Source organism: Pleurodeles waltl, chromosome 2_1, assembly GCF_031143425.1.
Source record: "Pleurodeles waltl isolate 20211129_DDA chromosome 2_1, aPleWal1.hap1.20221129, whole genome shotgun sequence".
Classification (NCBI taxonomy): domain Eukaryota; kingdom Metazoa; phylum Chordata; class Amphibia; order Caudata; family Salamandridae; genus Pleurodeles; species Pleurodeles waltl.
The window spans coordinates 545,203,851-545,223,171 of record NC_090438.1 but is presented as its reverse complement, the minus strand read 5'-3'; the positions used below and the strand labels follow the sequence as shown (position 1 = coordinate 545,223,171).

The following is a 19,321-nucleotide window of genomic DNA, read 5'->3' as shown; positions in this document are numbered from 1 at the left end:
GTTTAAAAGTTTCTTGTTTTCAGTATATCAATGCCTACCATAATGATACACATGTACTGTTATTATGTATCCAACAAAACCTCTAAACTTTACTAAGAGACACACAACTCTCAAGTGAATAGTACCTGTATGTACGGACTGAGGGACAGTCTTAGTTTTAACAAATGCTTCAAGCACACACTCATTCAGCATGTTATGGAACTGACCAATAGGGGCAAAAACTGAATCAATGATTAGATTCTATCTGTTCTATCTATGTATGACTTAAGAGGTTTTCAGACCTTCACCCTGTTATGCTTATTCCCATCTTCAGAACTAAAGGCATCAGGCCTCTGGGAGACTAAAAGTACGCTTGAACTGTAAATACCTGTGAAAGTTAGATTACCTTGGAAAGGAACAATAACTTGTCACTATGTACACTATGTGTATGACATCGAGGCAGATGATGACTGATGGTCACTCACTTCAAGAGAAGCAAAAGCCACTAACACTTCAATTCATCACGTTTCCCGGATTTCATGGGTTACTCCAATCCTTTTGACATGAAGTGCAACTGACTGTCTCCTGATTTAATCGGAGAAGGAAAACATATGATCTGGAGTGCTTTCACACACCCTTATTAGAGCCAAATCATTTCAGGGTTGACAGTAAGAAACAATTTAGGTAACAGGACAGAGTAGGAGGTAATAAGCCTGTCTATAACCCTGTAACAGAAACTGAACAATTTTCTTCTAAAGCATGGCCAAGTGAAGTGGCATATGGCAACATGCCTGGCTACTTTTATGCCTACTAGAGCCACCGGATGTAAGCTCAAGGATTAAGTAAAAGGGCTGAGTGTTAGGTCCTTCCAGATTCCTCTTTTAAAGTGTGTTCAAGATCCTGCCTTCATTCAAGTGTTAAATAAAGGAATTTGTCAAGCTATCAAGCAAACCATTTTGACTACTTGACCAAGATTATCTGATTATTTCTGAATGTCGAATACATGGAAAATACAATAACAATTGCTCTAACCTAGTTAGAAGAAAATAACTCCTTCTGGCATCAAGGTAACAGACCTGCAATGCCAGAATGCACATTTCAAACAGGGGAAATCTGGTAGTTGTAAAAGGACATCACAGATCTTCTGTGATATTTGAGGCCCTACTACTATTTGTGTAGAGTGTGTAACATAAGCTTTCTAGACATGTTAGCCTCAACATTGTGGATTCCTGCTAGATACAGTGACAGGTGAGGAGGGACAAATCAACGTTCAGCTCCAGAGTACGCTGGTCAGCCAGCACAAGTGAGCTGTTATGAATATCCTTTTCTATTAACTACCAGACAATTGAGGTGGTGTTATTGGTGCAGAGCACCAGTAGCACCACCAAGCTGTTTTACATTAAGAATGTCTCTTGTGAATATCTAAGGAAAATCCAAGGAGTGCTGAGCTCATTTAGTTACAGATGAAGGAAATCTGATTGGATCTTGTTGTAAAGCATGTTGTATCAGTACACCACTATTGGACCCAGAAAAGCCTTCATTTCAATAAGATTATGGGCCTCATTAAAACATTGGCGGGTGGCTGTAACCGCTGTGCGGCCGCCAATTCGGCCGCACTCCCGCGGTGCCCATTTGGACAAGTTTCCAAGCGGGGATGTGGGTCGCAACATGGGAGCCGGCGGTGTTGCGGCCGTGCGACGGGTGCAGTTGCACCCGTCGTGCTTTTCACTGTCTGCACAGCAGACAGTGAAAAGCAGCATGGGGCCCTGTCAGGGGGCCCCTGCACTGCCCATGCCAGTGGCATGGGCATTGCAGGGGCCCCCAGGGGCCCCACGACTCCCCGTACCGCCAGCCTTTTCCTGGCGGTTCAGACCGCCAGAAAAAGGCTGGCGGTCGGGGAGTCGTAATCCCCTGGGCAGCGCTGCAAGCTACCGCCGCGGTCATAATACGCCAGGAGGCACCGCCAGCCTGTTGGCGGTGCTCCCGTCGTTTTGGCCCTGCGGTTGTAATACCGCCAGGGTCATAATGACTACCTCTGTGTCTGTTAAAAAAAAAACACACATTGTAACGTTGAGGTATGACTGCTTAACCGTGCACTGCTTAATTCAACTCAACTTTATTTAGTGTTCAGTATTATGTAGCTGAATTGTTGCAAAGCAGACTGCCATCTGCAAATAAGAGATTTTATGATCTACTTAACCAACTTATTTTCCAAATGTAAGCCTCAGACATTTATCTTCTTACATAAGGTTCACTAGCTAACAACCCAACAGTGCATATAAAACAACCTGTGATGAAGTATGCTTCATTTAGGAACTCGACCATTTTAATTCTCTCCCAAATACTCTACCATGCATTTATATATGTCAGATTCTCCTTCGTTATTATAAATTTACGTTTAATTTTTTTTCATTGAATTCACATTCAAACAAACTAGACCTGTTCTAGGTTTCTTCATTTTGTTATTACTTTGAGGGATATGTTATAACTCACATAGCAAATAGTCCAATCAAATGTTTTCATTATGAACGGATAATCTGACAAGGCTGTACAAGTCTCAAACGCTTGCGATGTGAATCAAGCAAGAATCTGTCATTAAATATGAAGTTAGAAAAGGAATAATAGCATCCCAAGAACACAGCAGTGTACCCTTGACTAGTAATGTACTCCATAATCCAGTACTATAAGACAATGGATCCCATATAACTATTTAAAGAAACAGTCTACCATTAAGGTTTATATATCACTTTAAAATAATAATAACGTTTTTTTGTGTGTCATGAAATAACGATTTCCTCCTGAAAAATAAATGGAAGTTTCTCAAGGCCTGACAGGCAGTGATTAACCAAGAGTTCAAGGGGCATATTTTTAAACATTTAATCTACAAACTCAATTGCCCTTATAAAGGTACATACTGCCAACTTGTGTGTACATCTATGAAATAAAACTATTTTATACAAAACCTAGAGGCTGTGAACCCCATTAATATTCATTTTGTAAGAATAAGCACTAACCTTGGGTAATGTATCTTTATACTGACACTGTTTAAAAGCATCTCCATAATAATCTGCTGCTTGATTTGCCAGTTTTGCTATAATTGCATCTTTCATTTTATCTGGAACACAACAAAGGTTATTCGCCAAATTAAAACGTTTTACTAAACAAGTTAATTGTTATTTATCAATTACAAGTGGAATCAAATGTCTCATGCGTGCCCAGAACAGGAAATGCAGTTAAGTGTGAAATGTACATTTTTCCTCAACCTAAAATATTTCCAATTGTATTGATAGATTAGGAGGCTGGCAACAAAAAGCAGAATTTCTATCTGTCCTCTTTCCCTTTATATCCATCTTGATAAAACAGTGATTACGCCAGAGGTGTAACATCTGAAACAGAACCGGCCATCGAATAAAACAAAGTTTTCATAAGAAAAAGAATGTCTAAGATCTGTGCAAGCAAGAAAACGTGACATTTTACACACAATAAATAGATTAGGTAGATTCATAACAGTAATTCTGTTCATTGGGTATTAAGGAATTTGTCTAAATTTTTTCACTATATTTCTTTTAATTCTTGAAGCAATCTTCTAGTAGGGCAAAACACAGATTTGGCATCATCAGTTAGAAAAGTGTACACGAAACGTATTCAGACTTCAAAAGTCTTTCATAGTGCACAGTGTTCTAGCCCAGTGGTTCTTAAACTTGTGACTTCTGTATCCCCCTTTAATCTTCACTGGAATCCGGTGATCCCCAGTGAATCAAAATTGGAATCCGGGGACCACCATTAAGTCATTATTGAAAGCTTGAGCCCCTGGCCTACGCATTTTCGATTATTTGAACCACAAAACAACAGACAAAAATAAAGAAACAAGCAATCCCTGATGAGATATTCTATTTAATTCTAAAATATTTTTTAAAAAATAAGCATTTCAATTTTAATGGGAAGGTTGTAGCTCTATTACATTGAATTGAGACTGCACATTGTCCATACAGTATTTTTTTTTATGCACTCCCACAAGTCAATCTGAGGATACCAACTCAATTTCTAGCCTCCCATTTCGAGACCTTGACAGTTATAAAATGTTTTTAAAAAAATCTATTTTATTTTTTTGCTTCTTTATTTATATACACTGTACTAACCTGTTAATATTATTTTATATTTTAAGCAGTTGCAGACCCCATGAGTAATCTTTGCAGACCCCTAGGGATACCCAGACCATTGCTCTAACTCACTGGTCCCCAACCTGTGGTCTGGGGCACCCTGTAGGTCCGCAAAGCCTCCTCATGGGATCCGTGACTGCTTAGAAAATTACCTAATATTAGCAGATTAATAATGTATATATAAATAAAGTGGTTGAATGTACAACTGAAAATTTTAAAATGTTTTGTAAATGTCAAGGAATGTGAAATAGGAGCCTAAAAATCAAATTGGGATCCTCATTTTAATTGAGGAGAGAAGTGCAGGTGCATCAAACAGAATACAGTACGGATGATGTGTGGCCTCAATTGAATTTAGAAAAGCTCAAACCTTTCTATTAAAATAACATTTTTTATTAGTTTGCAAATTTAACAAAAATGTATTATTATTTTGGTATGTGTTTGATGGAAAGCTTGTTTCTGAATTTTTATGTATTCTCTTGTGGTTCAAGGCATCAACAATGTTTAAGCATGGGTCCCAGTATCCAGTAATGACTCAGTGGGCGTCCCCGGATTCAAATAATGACTCAGTGGGGGTCGCTGGGTTCCAGTAATGAATGATAAAGTGGGGGCCCACAGAAGTCAAAATGTTGGGGACCACTACTCTAGCTCATAGGCATAAGTCTATGATTACAAGGTGACTCTAACCCTAACAACATTTTAGTTACAAAAGTGGTAACAGTGAAAATGTAACTTAATTTAACTAAGTGAAAATGTTACCTCTTGTGGCTTTCAAGAAAAATACTTCCTGCGCCTGTGCTAACATAATAAGGCTGAGTGTTCCAACTGTATCTGGAGAGATGTCCACTGTCGGCTCTCGACTCAGTGCAGATAAAACAGTGTCTTTGATGTGAGCAAAAGCACCACTAGCGAGCTGTTTATTAAAGAAAATACAATATTAGTTATAAATATCAACTACACAGTTTCAAAATTCGCAAAGGGCACTTACAAAAATAAATAATACAGAGTGTTCTAAAAAAAAAATAATAATAATACACAGTGCTCAAAACGAAAAAGCTTTAGTATAAAACCAGTTAGTAAGAAATCTAAATAATCTAAACAGGCAGTGTATCAAACGTATATTTTGAAAATCTTTCAGGAATTCTTGTACATAAAGTGGATAAAAAGTGCCAGAATTTCAAACTTCATCTATTCACATTATAGTTTAACAAAATTGAAAAATGTGGGTCTGGATACTCATGGCATGGCTGTAACTCTTGCTAATTCTGACACCCTTTCTTGTTATTTTTGGAAAACAAAACATAATCTTGTTTTCAGTGGGAGAAACAGAGGGCTGTAGAATAGATACAGTATTCACAGTTGAGTTCCAGCACACATACCAACTGTAAACCTGATGATAACTTGTGATTAGGCAGGCCCAAAGGCAAAAATTAAGAGATAGAAAGAGAGTGTGTATGTTTCGGGGTCACTTTTTTGATAGGAAGAGATTTTTTTTCTTTTGCTACTAACTTTGGAGCCGTTTAAAATATAAATACGAAACCTTCCAAATAATAAGTTCATCCACCCCAGTTCCTTAACAGAAAGTTTTGCGCTGATCCATCAAGCAGTGGCAGAGAAAAAAAAAAAAGCATTTGCAATGCAATGGGTTTCACATTTACTTGAGTTAAAGCTATTAGCACTGTAAACTCCTAAACTGACTTTTCTTGCCACATAAACTGAAAAGTAAAACTGTTTCACATAACCATATAAGAATACGGTTGAAAACATCATTGGCATCATAGCTATGAATGTCCTGGGCTTTTTGTTACAGATGGAACACCCTGACCTGAACTTTATTCAAGATGGCCCCAGTGAAAGGAAGTCTCTGCGAAGGAGTCAGATGTGACTTCGGCACACTGACTGTGAATTTCAACAGTCAGGAGGTTTGCCGTCATCTGGAGATGGTTTATGACTGACTGTGGCCAGCCCACCATCAACAGTCAATCATTGAGCTACGGGGAAACTGGTATTCCCAACCTCTGAAGGTGTGCTGCGACCACCGCATTTACTTGCATGAACAACTATGGGGCACTGGTGAGGCCTATGGGAAGGGTAGAAAAAAACAGGCCAGTGTGATCATCTTTAATTTGTACTTCCACAGGGAGGTGTTCAGAGTAGGGAGATCTAAAATAGGACAAAGAACTATGTCCCTATTTCCAAGACCCATACTGTTTCTATGGCCTCTTTTGACAAGAGAGCCTGCATCTACTGAAATAAAACGGTGAGGTGCCTCTCTCAAAGGTTCTCTGATGTGGATGGAAGATGCATTAGGTGGAAAAGGAGTTGAAGAGCACGGCCCCATTGAACTAACTGGAGGAACAATCTGTCGGACAGGAAAGGGGTTGTAGGTCCAAAAGCTCAGCAGCACACCTAATCCCCACAGCAAAGTAAGCACTTTCCTGCGCTACCGATCCAGGGGTTGTAGTCAGCCAAATGGAACCCTGAAAGTTCATGTCGAGAGCATCATCATAATGAGGGGGGAAAATCGCCCCCATCATCTCCACTGTCATCTCTAAAGGCTGGCTTACTGTGATCAGAATATGATCCAAAAAGCTGGTGGAGCAACTGAGGGAAGCTCTGCAGCAGAGGCAATCTAAATCTGACGGTATGGGAACTAGGTGAATTAAAGTAGATTCGAGGCACAATCTCAGTCGAGGTAGAGACGAGTTTGACTCAACTTCAGACACCAGTATAGGTAGAAGGTCCTCCTTTGGCACAGGTGTCGAAATCACAGGCACAGATTTTGGCGTCAGAGTGGAAGTCAACACCAAAGCCAGAAACACTCCTTCACACATTTTGAGACTGCGGTGCGGTTAGGAGATAGTGTGAAGAGGTTTGGGGCGAGTGGCAGAGAGTAGGGGGAAGATGTGGCCTGGCAGAGGGGAGCAATCTATGTTACCTATGCCCTAGAAGAGGGGCCAATGCAGGGGTTGGCACTGAGGCTGAGCTGCACTTGCAGCCCATAGCAACTTAGCTGGATACATATTGTGGCCAGTAAAATCTGGTGCATTGTTCCAGCAGCTGAAAATCCAGGAGCAGGTTCACCAGGCCACTTATAATTGAGAGGAGTGGCACTACACACAGGGATAAAGCTCTGTCTGAGTAGTAATCAGGCCAGAGAGATTTCACAATTCTCACAATCTTCCAATAGCAGCTGATCGTACACTACAGGCCTGATATGGGTCTAGAACAACATTCCATAACCCAATCAAACAAGCCATAAAACTTATCAGAACTATCATGGCAACTCATGACATAATACGCACTACTAAATAGGCTCATTTACAGACATGCACCTTTGATAATACTACTGGTCACACAGAGTGACATCCCTAGAAAACAAATTAAGACATTCAACAGAACTAAATACAACTGTAAATCAAGGGCTGACAACTGGGGCAGCAACAGAAACTCTTGTAATATGCCATGTTGCCATGCTGTATCGATGAACTCATGGATCTTTCTTGTACAAAATCTCACTATCTATTTTTATTTAGTTTTTGAACGTCTTGCTACAATTTCCCTTACTTCACAAACCATGACATACACTTGAGCTTACATTTTCTTTGGTATTGCAACTTTTACCCTAGCCGAACTTCGGATAGGGTCAACCATTATCTACAATGCTTACTAGCCAAGATCCAGAGAACCCTTCAGAGATATTGTACTTTATAACAGAGATTATTTGAATTATGTATACTTTACATCACTATTTCAGAATTTGAAGCACATTTTTACAGCTATTGATTTATGTCCCATCTGCCCAGAACTGGAATATGTATGCTTTTACATTTCAATTCAAAGGATTATTTTGCAGCAAACTAAGCATTCTGATTTAATAGCATCACCCTGTTTTTCATTCTTGAACTGCTATATTAATACCAAGTTTCAGCACAGAAAATATAGGTACACATAAGCAACCATATGTTTGATACCTGATAAAACTTTGCTGCAGCCTTCAACCCTTCGTCGTTGTCCAGGTTCTGTTCTGAAGCAATCTGACTGGCCAGTGCACCAATGTTAAATAAAACACAGCTCTTCTCATATCCCAAACTGGGCAAACCTATTAAACAAAGAAAGTCAAGAGGAAAAAAAAACAATATTGAAAATATAGCAGCAGCTGGCCAGTCTCATTTTTCATTGTATTTTCCATACAAGGCTAAGGATCACTCTACAAAAAGAATATGGCAGAAACAAAATTCAACTGGACACTGGAAGGAGACAAGCACATTTCAGGTTAAGATGACAACTCATTCAAAAGCTTGGGAAGAGGACCTTGTTCCATATTTAAATGTTTCTGGGAAGTACACTTTGCAGCACAACTCTGATGTAGCTGTGTAACGAGCATTTTCATTCATATGTTCTCAGCTTACTGCGGAGATAAGATGCAGGAAATAGAATAATTTTGAAACTGGGTAGGATTAATTAAATGCAATGCAGATAAGAGGAGGAAACCAATTAATTTCAATCAACACTGGTAAAACGGATCATAGAATGGAAAATGCCTTAAAGAGAGAGATGAGTGACCTGAGAAATACACACTATGAATGTACAGCTGGATGAGTTTGAAGAATAAATGAAAATTAGAATACATCTGAACAGTTTGAATTTCAGATAACATTAGCAATTTGGAAATGCAGCCATGAAAAGATATATGTGAACCCAGGAAAGGTTGAAGGATTTAACAGAGGCTGAAGACACAGCAGATCCTCAACAACGACCAGACTCACAAGAGACGCACAACGCTAAATATGGAAGAGACAAAAAAACGAATTTTGTCTTTGTAGGATTCAGTTTCAGATGGATAAAACTATGAAAACGTAATAGTCTCTGAATATGACACTACAAAACACAGCTGTGTATCATTTGTGCTCTAATGAAATGAGGTCCTCCGAGGCCTCTGGTTTGCCACTTCACTGGGCTCACCAACACATGCTAACAGAATTCTATGTCATAGCATATTTCGGAGAGGGTCTGAATATATATGAAAGAGTGTGAACTAAAGGCATATTTAAGATCTTAGAGAAGGAGAAGGCATGAGTACATCATTGAGATCAATTGAGAATTTCTCAACTGTACAAATGGAACCAATCCAGGACAAAAACTCTTGACAGTGGAGGCTGGAAAGCAGTACCCCATTACCAATTATGTCAAATACTGCTGGCAAATCCAGAAGGCAGACACAGGCACAGCTTGTGTAGGATAGCTCTATCACATGAAGGATATCTGTCTTGGTACTCTATGAGAACGGAATCAAACTGATATGGTAATACAAAGAAAAGCCTTGAAAGGAGAACGTTACTTATCCTGTAAGCATCTATGTGTAGCGTGGAGTGCTGCAAATTCACATGCTATGCTTTATTTTTTTACGTAATTCATTTATATTTTACCAAAAACATACAGCAGTGTCATATGGCATCAAATGGATAGGTATACATGTAGGCACTGGCGGTACTTATGGTCAAGATAAACAACAATTCAATTGTTTTAAAGTCCATAACCTCCCTCCATCAGACAAGCCCTCAGCACTTGGATTAGCAGCAGTGTACCATACCCTTCTGTGTCTCAAAGTTTACACCCCCACCACCTCCCCTGCACCTAACCCTGAGTTTTCATCCATGCTATCCATAGAAGACAGGGCAGAGCCTGGGTCTGCGTAGATGGCACAAATTTATTTTCAGTCAGCTATGCCCTCAGATACGTTATCATGCCAATTTAGTTTCATGTGTATCTCTTCAGCTATGGACCATTCCAAAACATCTGCCCTCCAACGAGCATAGTACGGGCCCCTGCAATCCATCCACGTTATGGCAACCCTACACTTAGCTAACACCAAGGATAAGTGCAAACGTATACTCTATCGTCCTACCCTTTGGACGTGGGCTGCTGCGAAGGAGGCAACTGTAGGGCATTTGTGGAAAATTCAATCCCACCACCCTCTGTATTTCAATAGTCATCTGTGTCAAGTAATACTGTACCTCCCTATACTGCCATCTAGATGCAGGAAATATGCCGCTCCACTGCCACACCTGGGACAAGCATCAGAACGTGAAGAGGATATCCGACAGAATGGTCTCTTTTTCCTGCCATCTAGTGTTGGGACCGGATTCTGCAAGTTGTTTTTCTCAAAGGAGTTTTTTTATGGTCAATGTTGAGCATTGTAACTCCTTTTCCTCTAGGAATTAAGCATGTTCAATGGTTCTTTAGTTATATTATAATGTTTTTCCTGCCAGGTAGGAAGCGAGGATATGCTAGGGGGCACCTCTAGCCTCACTGACTATTATTGGTAGTGTGGAGAACTACTGTATGCTCAGTTACCACCAAACTGGAAAGGCCTATGTACCATGGTCACCCTGCACACCCCTGTTTTGGTAATGCCTGGAGTCAATTTGTCAACGCTCCATGAACATTCCATAAGCCGTCCAATTACCTTGTTATATCATCACCAAAGGAGAAGAACTGGAGAGTATTATGGCACTACTACTTGGATTAATGTTCCCCAGGAGTACTGGTTGCTCACTGATGCACAGTTGTTCTTTGGAAGTATTCTGACGTTTCTTCAGACAAAGGCAACTGCTCGATAGCTACCGATAACGCAGCTGGAACGTATGAAATCTATAACACTACAGAAGACAAACTTAATGTCATAAAAGAAGAGTTGCACGCTATGAGAATGATGATTATGCAGCCCCATTATGAACATGATCGTATGACAGTTATGGAAGGAGGGGTATGTGAAAACAATTGGGACTGCTTGATGTGCTTATGTCCCAGCAAGTGATGCGGACAATTGAACTGTTTCAGAGGCCGTCCAAACTTTGCATAGTCTACAGAAGAAAATAGTAGACGAATGAGGGGTCCAAAATAATTGGCTTAGTGGGTGGTTTCTTTACTACCATCCTGGATGTCGGGACTATTGGGAGCCTTGTGGGGCTGCTGTTGATATGTTTTGGTGTTCAATTAATTTTAGCATGTTGTAGAAGGATTAGTACAAAGGTAGGAGAGATGTTTCCTGTTAGGACACTAACTAGAGTAGTAGATTTTCAGGGAACCTAGTGCCAAGTGAAGACCAAGGTTTAGATTTAGTAGTTGAAATATCAAATGGGGGGGAATATTGGAGAGGAAATTAAATGTGAAGAAATTACATTACATCAGACATAAAATTATATGCGGTGAAAGTGCAGTGTAGGCCTAAACTTTGTACTGATGCCAGAGAGGTGAAGAATTCACTTGAAAACAGAACGCATGACCAGCAAGGTCATAGTTAAAGAAAAACCTGTGTTGGTGAGCCTAAAATAATTTAAAGTCTTAACCACACATGCACGTATTCTGTTGTCTCAGTAAATTAAAAATGTGATTGGAGAATGGGAGCAGGAGATTGATAAGAGATCTTGAGAGCAAAGTGGTAAAGCACGCACACAGTATACCCGCATTCAAGAGTAGTGAATGGCTAGTGTGTTAAGCATTGTTAGAACTGCAATAAAGAATGTGTAAGAAATAGGTTAAGGGACACCTGTGATGTGATTTTTATTTTTATTTTGGTTCTACGCTTTGTCCCAAGCCGAAGCTTGGTGTGGGTATTTTGTCAATGCCGATGAGTGGCCTGAAGCTGATGGCTGTTTTGGCACCGATGTCAACTTCGTGTCGGCTCCATCCCTCCCTGTAGGCCTTGTTCCCCAATCAGGATCAAGAATATTCTCGTCTCGACTCTAAGGAATGCTCCCAGTGTCAACCAGAGCTTGAGGGCTACTGGGCACCTTGATGTGGAGGGAAACTTGTATGTATAATCTTTTTGGCACGGGATGGGTTAATTGTACTCACGGCCCTTGAAGTGGTCTTCATCCTGGGCTGGGCTCTTCCCTTTCTCTAGAACCATGGAAGGTGACGTAGTGCTGGCTGGCTCCAACATGTCCCTCTCTGTCAATTACCTCCTGTGAGAAAGTAGCCTCTTTCTAGCCTTGTTACCCCCACTTTTGGCCTGTTTGTGAGTGTATGTCAGGGTGTTTTCACGGTCTCACTGGGATCCTGCCAGCCAGGGCCCAGTGCTCATAGTGAAAACCCTATGTTTTCAGTATGTTTGTTATGTGTCACTGGGACCCTGCTAGCCAGGACCCCAGTGCTCATAAGTTTGTGACCTATATGTATGTGTTCCCTGTGTGATGCCTAACTGTCTCACTGAGGCTCTAATCAGAACCTCAGTGGTTATGCTCTCTCTGTACAAATTGTCACTAATAGGCTAGTGACCAATTTCACCAATTCATATTGGCATACTGGAACACCCTTATAATTCCCTAGTATATGGTACTGAGGTACCCAGGGTATTGGGGTTCCAGGAGATCCCTATGGGCTGCAGCATTTTTTATGCCACCCATAGGGAGCTCTGACAATTCTTACACAGGCCTGCCACTGCAGCCTGAGTGAATTAACGTCCACGTTATTTCACAGCCATTTACCTCTGCACTTAAGTAACTTATAAGTCACCTATATGTCTAACCTTTACCTGGTAAAGGTTGGGTGCTAAGTTACTTAGTGTGTGGGCACCCTGGCACTAACCAAGGTGCCCCCACATCGTTCAGGGCAAATTCCCCGGACTTTGTGAGTGCGGGACACCATTACACATGTGCACTATACATAGGTCACTACCTATGTATAGCGTCAAAATGGTAACTCCGAACATGGCCATGTAGCATGTCTAAGATCATGGAATTGTCACCCCAATGCCATTCTGGCATTGGGGAGACAATGCCATGATCCCCCGAGTCTCTAGCACAGACCCGGGTACTGCCAAACTGCCTTTCCCGGGGTTTCACTGCAGCTGCTGCTGCTGCCAACCCCTCAGACAGGTTTCTGCCCTCCTGGGGTCCAGCCAGGCTTGGCCCAGGAAGGCAGAACAAAGGACTTCCTCAGAGAGAGGGTGTTACACCCTCTCCCTTTGGAAAAAGGTGTCAGGGCTGGGGAGGAGTAGTCTCCCCAGCCTCTGGAAATGCTTTGATGGGCACAGATGGTGCCCATCTCTGCATAAGCCAGTCTACACCGGTTCAGGGATCCCCCAGCCCTCCTCTGGCGCGAAACAGGACAAAGGAAAGGGGAGTGACCACTCCCCTGACCTGCACCTCCCAGGGGAGGTGCCCAGAGCTCCTCCAGTGTGCTCCAGACCTCTGCCATCTTGGAAACAGAGGTGCTGCTGGCACACTGGACTACTCTGAGTGGCCAGTGCCAGCAGGTGACGTCAGAGACTCCTTCTGATAGGCTCTTACCTGTGTTGCTAGCCTATCCTCCTTCCTAGGTAGCCAAACCTCCTTTACTGGCTATTTAGGGTCTCTGCTTTGGGGAATTCTTTAGATAACGAATGCAAGAGCTCATCAGAGTTCCTCTGCATCTCTCTCTTCACCTTCTGCCAAGGAATCGACCACTGACTGCTCAGGACGCCTGCAAAACCGCAACAAAGTAGCAAAGACGACTACTGCAACCTTGTATCGCTGATCTTGCAGCCTTCTCAACTGTTTTTCTGGTGGTGCATGCTGTGGGGGTAGTCTGCCTCCTCTCTGCACTAGAAGCTCCGAAGAAATCTCCCGTGGGTCAACAGAATCTTCCCCCTGCAACCGCAGGCAACAAAAGACTGCATCACCGGTCCTCTGGGTCCCCTCTCAGCACGGCGAGCGTGGTCCCTGGAACTCAGCAACTCTGTCCAAGTGACTCCCACAGTCCAGTGACTCTTCAGTCCAAGTTTGGTGGAGGTAAGTCCTTGCCTCACCACGCTAGACTGCATTGCTGGGTACCGCGTGATTTGCAGCTGCTCCGGCTCCTGTGCACTCTTCCAGGATTTCCTTTGTGCACAGCCAAGCCTGGGTCCCCGACACTCTAACCTGCAGTGCACAACCTCCTGAGTTGTCCTCCGGCGTTGTGGGATCTTCTTTTGTGACTTTGGGTGAGCTCCGGTTCACTCCTCTTCGTAGTGCCTGTTCCGGCACTTCTGCGGGTGCTGCCTGCTTCTGTGAGGGCTCCCTATCTTGCTGGGCGCCCCCTCTGTCTCCTGACGCAATTGGTGACATCCTGGTCCCCCCTGGGCCACAGCAGCATCCAAAAACCCTAACCGCGACCCTTGCAGCTAGCAAGGCTTGTTTGCGGTCTTTCTGCGTGGGAACACCTCTGCAAGCTTCTTCACGACGTGGGACATCCATCCTCCAAAGGGGAAGTTCCTAGTCCTCTTCGTTCTTGCAGAATCCACAGCTTCTACCATCAGGTGGCAGCTTCTTTGCATCCTCAGCTGGCATTTCCTGGGCATCTGCCCAATCTCGACTTTGTCGCAACACTTGGACTTGGTCCCCTTCTTCCACAGGTACTCTCGTCCGGAAATCCACCTTTGTTGCATTGCTGGTGTTGGTCTTCCTTGCAGAATCCCCCTATCACGACTTCTGTGCTCTTTGGGGAACTTAGGTGCACTTTACACCTACTTTTCAGGGTCTTGGGGTAGCTATTTTTCTAACCCTCACTGTTTTCTTACAGTCCCAGCGACCCTCTACAAGCTCACATAGTTTTGGGGTCCATTCGTGGTTCGCATTCCACTTTTGGAGTATATGGTTTGTGTTGCCCCTATACCTATGTGCTCTCATTGCAATCTATTGTGAGTGTACATTGCTTGCATTGCTTTCTATTGCTATTACTGCATATTTTTGGTATTGTGTACATATATCTTGTGTATATTTGCTATCCTCATACTGAGGGTACTCACTGAGATACTTTTGGCATATTGGGGGTCATTCTGAGTCTGGCGGGCGGCGGAGGCCGCCCGCCAGACTTCCCCCCCTCCAAAATAACGCTCCGCGGTCGAAAGACCGCTGAGGGTATTTTGGCTTTTGCACTGGGCTGGCGGGCGACCGCCAAAAGGCCGCCCGCCAGCCCAGTGCAAAAGACCCTTCCCACGAGGACGCCGGCTCAGAATTGAGCCGGCGGAGTGGGAAGGTGCGACGGGTGCAGTGGCACCCGTCGCGTATTTCAGTGTCTGCAAAGCAGACACTGAAATACAAAGTGGGGCCCTCTTACGGGGGCCCCTGCAGTGCCCATGCCATTGGCATGGGCACTGCAGGGGCCCCCAGGAGCCCGACAACCCATACCGCCATCCTGTTCCTGGCGGGAGAACCGCCAGGAACAGGATGGCGGTATGGGCTGTCAGAATCCCCATGGCGGCGCAGCGAGCTGCGCCGCCATGGAGGATTCTAATGGGCAGCGGAAAACCGGCGGGAGACCGCCGGTTTTCCGCATCTGACCGCGGCCAAACCGCTGCGGTCAGAATGCCCTGCGGGGCACCGCCAGCCTGTTGGCGGTGCTCCCGCCGACCCTGGCCCCGGCGGTCCGTGACCGCCGGGGTCAGAATCACCCCCATTGTCATAAAAATAAATTACCTTTATTTTTAGTACATCTGTGTATTGTGTTTTCTTATGATATTGTGCATATGACACCAGTGGTATAGTGGGAGCTTTGCATGTCTCCTAGTTCAGCCTAAGCTGCTCTGCTAAGCTACCCTTTTCTATCAGCCAAAGCTGCTAGACACCTCTTCTACACTAATAAGGGATACCTGGAGCAGAGTGTAAGTACCCCTTGGTACTCACTACAAACCAGGCCAGCCTCCTACACCTCCGTGACTAGCTCTGCCTCACTGTGCTCTTCTTCTTGAGAGAACTCAGCCACTGTTCTCATCTCCATATTATGTGCTAGACGCTGATCATGGCTGCTTCTCAGCATCTTATTGTTTTTAAACCTGTTATACCCAGAACAGTACTGCTCCTTGTGCTCCGGCGACAGACTCAAGTTACAGACTTCATGGGTGTCTGAGTATGCATATTTTGCCCCACACCGAAGGCACCTCCTGGATAAGCGTTCTCAACTGGTGTGGAAAGGTGACGATGTGGAAGTAGATTGCTTTCACTCAAATTTTGCACTGTTCCAACGTTTGCAGGAGCCTTGTGTTGCTCTCGGTCGACCTTTGATTCTGCTGGATCCGTTAGTCGCCCCATAGGCTGTATGGGCGTCAACACTACAGAGTTCCAACAAAGTTTGTCTGAGCCGGATGGTGGAAAAAGAATTATCCAACAAAGGAACTGTTGAACAAGTGCAGTGCCTTGAGGAGGAGGAGATATTACACTGACCATAAAAGACTTCCTCGATAAAAACAAGTTGCAAAGTCCAGGCCCAACACTAGTTGGCAGGAGGGTGCATAATGTAATCTGCAGTCAGCACATGCTAAGCATATATTGTTAGGATTCCACAAAAACCACCATCTCTAGTACAGCCCAGAGATCGGAACTACCAGCGATTGGATGAAATTGTTAATATCTACATTGTGAAGATGTCATTTCTTCATAAGGCAAGAAATCTATTCCACTTTCCAAGAGGAAACTTAAAAAAGAATTATTTCTATCTTTTGAAGAAGATGATCAGAGTGTTGAGTAGAATCATAGAAAAGGCAAAGCAATGTACATTAGAAATGGTATGAGAGAAAGTAAGTCATTCACAGATGATGTAAGGAATCAGTAGAGAATCTGGCGAATGCAGACTATTTGAGCCAGTAGCACACATACCTTGTTGATTATATTATTAACAAATATATTCACTAATACAGGAAGAAGGCACAACGTGAAAACAATACTTAATCATTTACAATGAAGAGGGTGCAGAATTCAGCTGTGTTAGTAATACTTGTACCACAGAATGCAGACTTAGTAGTAAAAACAAATGTATCGATTGTGTAAGAGATTGCATGATTTTAACTGCGAGACCAATGAGCTTCTTGGCCCATTAAACTTGGAGCACAAGCTCAGTAAAATCCTGAAAATCTATTGGAGTGGAGTATATACTTTGACATGCGTACCAGAGAGCTTCAAGCCAATCAGATGAACCTGGCCATCAATTAGTGCAGATACTTTTCTTCAAATAGCTTTGTTTAATTGCAGTTCAAAATGTACAATGGTTTAAGAGCCTATAAATTACAAAGATAGAATTACAGAAGTCAGATTTCACCCTCAAGACAATTCAACGTTGCATGAACTGTTTTAAAAACCAAAGAAAGACCACCTAAAGACCATAAATTAAGCAAAGAACCAATTTGGCTGGAAAGCAATTTGTGCTGTAGGAGGGGATTTGGTAAAGTGCATGATAAGACTTCACAAACTGAATTTTTTGCCAATGAAGTGTGTAGCATTCTTTGAATACACTGTCATAGTTCCTTGTTTACCACACTACTTACACCGGTATTCTGTGCTAATAAGTTTCTTTACAAATCCACGTTTTACCCCTAAGAGAAGGTAATCAGGTAATCATATAGTTCCGATGGACTAGGACGAAGGCATTTATGGCTGTAACATAGGCTTCACAATGGTAATATGAGAGGAGAACTTGCTTCTATGCATCACAGAGCAATAGAATGGGAACATAAACATGTCACCAACGCAAGAGATAACAAGATGAAATTCCAAATTGGGGAGTTCATTATGAAGAACAGAACATGGTAAATCGATCAAATGGAAACAGGTTTTTAGACGCTTTCATTTAGGGAATCCAAATAATTAAATCAGGCCCACAAACCAAGTAACAGAAATGGATAAGACTATAAGCAATTTTAACATGGATATGAGCATGATATGCCACCTCTTAATTGTGACTAAGAAATACGTCGCTGAGTATGGAAGAAAGGGAAAATATTAGGTTGCCCCAGTGAATACTGATATTACCAAGAAAGGCAATTAGGAGAATTTATACGAGAACTAAAGCAGCAAAGTCCAAGTAATCATCCATGAAGTAGGAGTGATTGCTGGATATTTGAAATATCAGATGAGAAGCTAAATAAACTATGAGAAGAGACACCAATCAAACCGCAAGTCATCAAAAATGCTGATCATACAACTCAACCTATATATATTTTTTCATATATTCTTCTTAGTTTTAATCCGAAAACTGACACCAGTAATCAAGCTGTTAGCACACAAAACCTGAGCTGAAGGATATATATCCGCATTTAGGCAGTTTGAAGCTCACAAGCGATTTCAACGTATGTATATGATGCCCTTATTTATCTGCTAAATATTCCGATATAGGCCTGGGACCGACTATGGACACAGGTATCATGAATTGCTGCTCATCCTCTTAAAATCAGAGTAACGACTTTCAGATATCTTGGAATTTAGATGTCTCATCAGATGGGAGATGGCATAACTGGTGAAACTGCCAAAGTGACATCTGCAGTTTCCTTCTAGTGAACTAGGGGCCATATGTGCTATTTACTGCTTGCAAGATGCTGACTGCAATTTGCAAACAGTATTTTTTGCAACCACTAAATAAGCTTAAGAACCGATCTATGTACTAATAGGTTAGTTGTTGAAATTCCAAAACGTAGTGGGTAGCAATTGAGTCTACGTCATGAATATTAATTAGTAGGTGGCAAACTGTGATATACTAGGATTGGAGGTCATTACAGGGATGGTGGCTTGCTGGGTGTCAGTAAAGTACGGTCTGTGTTTGCTTTTAAAATGCAGCCCATTCTCCTTAAAGAAAACACGGCTGTGTTTTTTAAAAAAAAGTGTTATTTTGTAAAGTTCTAATGTTGGCAGTGTCAAGAAGCCAACTAACTTAACAGTAGAATGGGGACTCTACAGATTAGTTAAAGAGTATGCAACTCTTAAACCTGATCACTTGGTCAAAAGGAGTGATAAAGCATTCATTGAGATTTATTACACTGTGCAGCATGAAACTTACTCATGATCAAGAAGCTAACTTCGGGTTGAACTGTGTAGAAAGTAAGGTGTAGGTAAACTTTATGGTTGCTTTGTAGTAGGGGACTGGTATAATTGAGGCAATAATGCACCACATACTTATGCAAGAGTATATGTGAAAAGAGTGATGGTGGCAGGGAAGCGGAAGAAGAAAATCTGCACATTATTGGCAAAGAAGTGAGAGGAGAGCCCGAGAGAGGTGATGCTAACTGATTAACATGCTATTTTGCCTTTCATTATCATGAGCAGTAGTGTGTGTTTAACTTTCCAAAACGTAGTTATGACAAGTTAAATTCCCTGATTATTTAAACATGTGGATCACATAGAGCCACCTTCTGAGATGGTCAAAAGTCATAAGGTTATTTATCAGAGGTCTAATGG

General features: G+C 42.4%; 1 protein-coding gene across 2 annotated transcripts in view; it reads right to left on the bottom strand.

Moving 5' to 3' along the window:
• Positions 1 to 19,321, bottom strand: part of PDCD6IP (programmed cell death 6 interacting protein) — a 322,785-nt gene that overhangs the window by 258,127 nt on the left and 45,337 nt on the right. For both annotated transcript variants that reach the window (XM_069214865.1, XM_069214874.1), the window contains exons 4-6: positions 8,111 to 8,238; positions 4,896 to 5,049; positions 2,994 to 3,094 (exon numbers count right to left, since the gene is read on the bottom strand). In XM_069214865.1, coding sequence (XP_069070966.1) covers positions 2,994 to 3,094; positions 4,896 to 5,049; positions 8,111 to 8,238 — 383 coding nt within the window. The remainder of the gene's footprint in view (positions 1 to 2,993; positions 3,095 to 4,895; positions 5,050 to 8,110; positions 8,239 to 19,321) is intronic.